Here is a 4,098-nt window from a genome sequence, read left to right on the forward strand (position 1 = left end):
ACAGAAGCTGCACTCGAAAGAATTTTTTGGCAGTCTACATGAAATAGTAATTCTCTGTTCTCGCAGACCTGACGCAGAGCTTTTAGGGCTTGAAGGGTTGCCCCAAAAGTGCTACCCCGCACCCATCAGCCACCAGGATATGGCGGGCATCATCAAACTTTGTGCAAGCAGGTAAGTACGAACACAGCAGGTGTGTGTACTTGCCGTGGTACAGAACGTACTGCCGTAGCCATCAGGGTTGCCCACATACTACAGGTGTTTTGTACAGCAGGAAGGAGGCTTTCTTGGGCTGACAGAAGCGGGCGCCTTGGAAAAGTTTATCTTTAGCAATGTTAGGTGGTACCGGACCTCGTGCCGGGAACCCGAGGGGGCCGCAACTCAATCAAAATTCGCACACAGATGGCATGTTTACCGGATTGTTCATTTTGAGCTTTAAAGACCATCTGCTTTCTGTGACCACTCGCGACCATACTATATGCAATTTTTGATCACAAAAACGGGTTTTCAGATGTTATTGTTAAAATTGGAGACGGAAAAATATTCGATGCTCAGAATGAGTCAATTTGCTAACATCCCATTTCTGATTGCAGCTGCCCGAATATGACCACAATATGTTTGGAGAGGCTAACGGGTCATCGCCATGGACCCTGTCCAGGGCAAAAAGAAATCTACAGAGCTATGCTACCAAGCAGTATTTTACTGTACTGCAAAACGTGTGACAAAAGGGACAGTAAGGAAAACCCGTTCTGAGGACAGGACAGCTGTCTATAAGGGGTGCGGCCTTGTTCAAAATCTACACACACCGAAAAATAAATAGTGGTGCAGCCTTGTTCAAAATCTACACACACCGAAAAATAAATATTTCTTACCAGTGCATTGTTTTTTGTTATTTTTGGCTCACGCCCCTTATCTGTCTAACCCGTAATATTAGTGTGCGGGTGCCTGGCCTGGTGTATTTCTTTGCATAGTTTCGTCACCCGGGTGCATTGTTGGACAGTTAAAAGAGTGATTGCTTGCACATGTTGGGCGCGCTGTGTCTAAATCTAGTTTCCCACCACGATGTGTACAAACTTTGTACACTTGAATAACTGGTATACAAACTCGTACACCAACATTTAAAAACACACTTGCGTTACCTGTGCGTGCACTTAACTGTTTTAGCTGCCCGACAATCACGTGTTCAACTTGGGCCGCCTGGGAGGTAGGCTACCATGTGCATGCCAGTTGCACACTTTTGTATCAGTGTAAGTTCAAGATTCAGTACGTGTAGGCCACGTATGATCAATGCACAACACCATCAACCATCGTTTTATAGGTAAACATACAGCATCCAGTAAGTATATCGTATAAATGAAATTTGTATTCCTTAGAAGTAAATATAATAGCGAAGACTAGAAGTAATGATTTATGAGACAATGGTAGTCTACTAGCAAGCTGGCACCGTGCATTTTTTGACTGGAAGAAGCTGTTGCACATCTCGGCGCTGAGCTCGGCGCACACCGGGCACTCGGACTCTGTCTCGGAGTTCCGGAACAAGATGCAACGCCTCTCCCTTTGCCTCCATCCCACGTGGAGCTGCTTGTGCGCGAGGATGACCAGGTCCTCGAGGAACGGGGTCAGCGTCCGCATCCGATGCTGTGGACTCCACACATGCGCTGACGCACCTCAATGGGCAAGACAACATTCACAGCTTTGTAAGTAATACTCACCATAGTCACTGCTGCGGATGAGTAGCATCTCCAGGGCGGGGATAGCGACCGTGGGGATGAGCTCCAGCTGAAAATTACCGGATTATGTCCATCCACTTAAATGCTATGAATATATTTATTTCAGCTTACTGGTCGGTGAGCGTGTGCTTACACAGTAACTTCACTCAGGGAGTGTGGTTTTTGGACCAACATAATTCCTGTGAACCATGTCCCAACAAAATTTGTGATATTATTTGTCGGGAATTTCCGTACGCACAAATCCATACATACATCATGCATAAATACACTGTAAAAAATTTCTATGGTAGATTTCCTATAAATGTATCTGCAGCAATTCACATATACATGTATAGGAAGTTTCCCATACAGGCGTGTGGTAATTCTACCTTACGCGTTAGTATTCTTACCATGCAAGTATAGGAATTTTCCTATACACCTGTGTGGGATATGTACTATGTGTGTGGGGCATTATCCCTACACATGTATAGGAATTTTCCTATACACTCAATGCTCTTTCAAAAAAGAAAAAGTTTTTTTTTCTTAACCATTTTCCCGCCGTTTTCCCTTGTTCCTTGTCGCCTTCCTGCCGTCTTTCGGTAATTTCATTTAAGTAAGTGAGCATTGATACAATTATGGAATACCTTACCGGATGGAGAGTTGAACCTCGGACTTCTAGCTTGCGATCCCGTCACGCTGACCACTAGACCACGGAGACTTGTTGGGAGGTCTGCCCCACTAAGCCTGGGTCATCCCAGAGCCGCGCGCCGCCCCTCGCTGGGCCATTCCCAGAGGGTCAGCCAGGTGTCGGCGCGGTGCCGGGGCTAGCCCACAGCTTTGGGGATTTACTCCTAGACGTTTTGATGTCGAGTTTTGAATTTTACTGCCTGCCCTGACTTGAAATTCGATTATCAGAGTTTAAACTGCAAAATAGACTCAAAATGTGTCCAACCCTCGGTGTGGCGTCAGGCGTCAGAAATAAGCTCATAAAATGACCGCGCCGACCAAGATGTGAAAGGTAGAAAGATGTGCATATCTTTACCCGTTTTTTAAATTCCAAACAATGTATAGGAAAATTGTCATCATCTAGTAAATTTCCTATACATATTAAGGAAAATATGCACGGAAAAAAAACGTAAGTTCCACAAGCTAATGATTAGCTGTGATAGCTTATATCAGGGAGTAGGAGGGGAGAGGAAGCGACCGGGCCGGCAGCGGTCGGGGGCTGGCACGGGTGGCAGCGCGCGGCGGCGAGCCGAGCGCGCGAGCTGCGCAGCCGAAGCAGGCCCGCCCCGAGCGGTGGCGGGCCGAGCGGCCGGGCGGAGCTGAGCGTGGCGTGTGTTGTCATTTTGAAATCAAGATTGTTCCATCAAATCGTAAGTAAAAGAGGATAACATGCATACGGCTCTATTCAGAAAAGAACAAGGAATCTATCGCTCATCGTGTTTTTGATCGGCGACTAACCGTTTCAGAGTTTTTAGCCCTCCAAGGAATGTGCACAGCTGCGGCAGCCGCCAAGGTAAGGTTGGAGGGCTAAAAACTCCGAAACGGTTAGTCGCCGATCAAAAACACGATGAGCGATAGATTCCTGGTTCTTTTCTGAATGGAGCCGTATACATGTTATCCTCTTTACCTTACGATTTGATAGAACAATCTTGATTTCAAAATGACAACACACGCCACGCTCAGCTCCGCCCGGCCGCTCGGCCCGCCACCGCTCGGCGTCGGGCCGGCTTCGGCTGCGCAGCTCGCGCGCTCAGCTCTCGCCGCCGAGCGCTGCCACCCGTGCCAGCCCCCGACCGCTGCCGGCCCGGTCGCTTCCTCTCCCCTCCTACTCCCTGCTTATATGTTGGCTGCCCAGGCACTAATTAACCTTTTCAGCTCTGACAGCTAAACATTTGCTGCGGTAGCTACACATTAGTTGAGAGAGCTAATTGCGTCATCCAAACCAGATCACGCAGGATAAGCTGTTATACGGAAGCATTAGTTCCTGCAGCTAATATTTGACTACCACAGCAGAAAATAAGCTCCAACAGCTTAAAATTTAGCTACTGCCTGGACAGCTAACATTTAGCTAGGGCAGCTGAGGTTTTTTTTTTTCGTGTGCCTACCAGACACGTATCGGAATTTTCCCATACATTTCTGGGGATTTGCCTATACACTTGGTACTTTTCCCATACACATCTTCCCAAATGGGGAAATTCCTATACATTTATAGGAATTTTCACTTCCGATACGATGTATAGGAAATTTCCTATACATGCGTGTAGTAGAATTCCCAACATTTTTTACAGTGTATACGTACAATTTGCACATAAATATGCATACAAAGTGTGCATACTTATGGCTGTTCAAAATTCTGCATGTTTATGCAGAAACATGCATATTAGGG

The 4,098-nt window shown here is 46.7% G+C and overlaps 2 protein-coding genes and 1 long non-coding RNA gene across 7 annotated transcripts in view; 1 reads left to right on the forward strand and 2 right to left on the reverse strand.

Annotated features, from left to right (window-relative positions):
- The window catches only part of LOC113207372 (uncharacterized), a gene marked incomplete in the record, with an annotated part of 18,954 nt that extends 18,080 nt beyond the window's left edge, over positions 1–874 (forward strand). The window contains 2 exon segments of the mRNA XM_052277628.1: positions 67–171; positions 591–874. Coding sequence (XP_052133588.1) covers positions 67–171; positions 591–750 — 265 coding nt within the window.
- Positions 1–4,098, reverse strand: part of LOC113207374 (uncharacterized) — a 61,512-nt gene that overhangs the window by 5,302 nt on the left and 52,112 nt on the right. The window lies entirely within an intron of this gene.
- LOC127752371 (uncharacterized) lies at positions 678–1,988 on the reverse strand. Its single transcript, XR_008012342.1, has 2 exons — positions 1,710–1,988; positions 678–1,635 (listed from the first exon to the last, which is right to left on the reverse strand). It is a non-coding gene; the product is annotated as an uncharacterized LOC127752371 (long non-coding RNA).

This window comes from Frankliniella occidentalis, unplaced genomic scaffold (genome assembly GCF_000697945.3).
Source record: "Frankliniella occidentalis isolate FOCC.00 unplaced genomic scaffold, Focc_3.1 Scaffold11, whole genome shotgun sequence".
In the NCBI taxonomy this organism is placed as follows: Eukaryota; Metazoa; Arthropoda; class Insecta; order Thysanoptera; family Thripidae; genus Frankliniella; species Frankliniella occidentalis.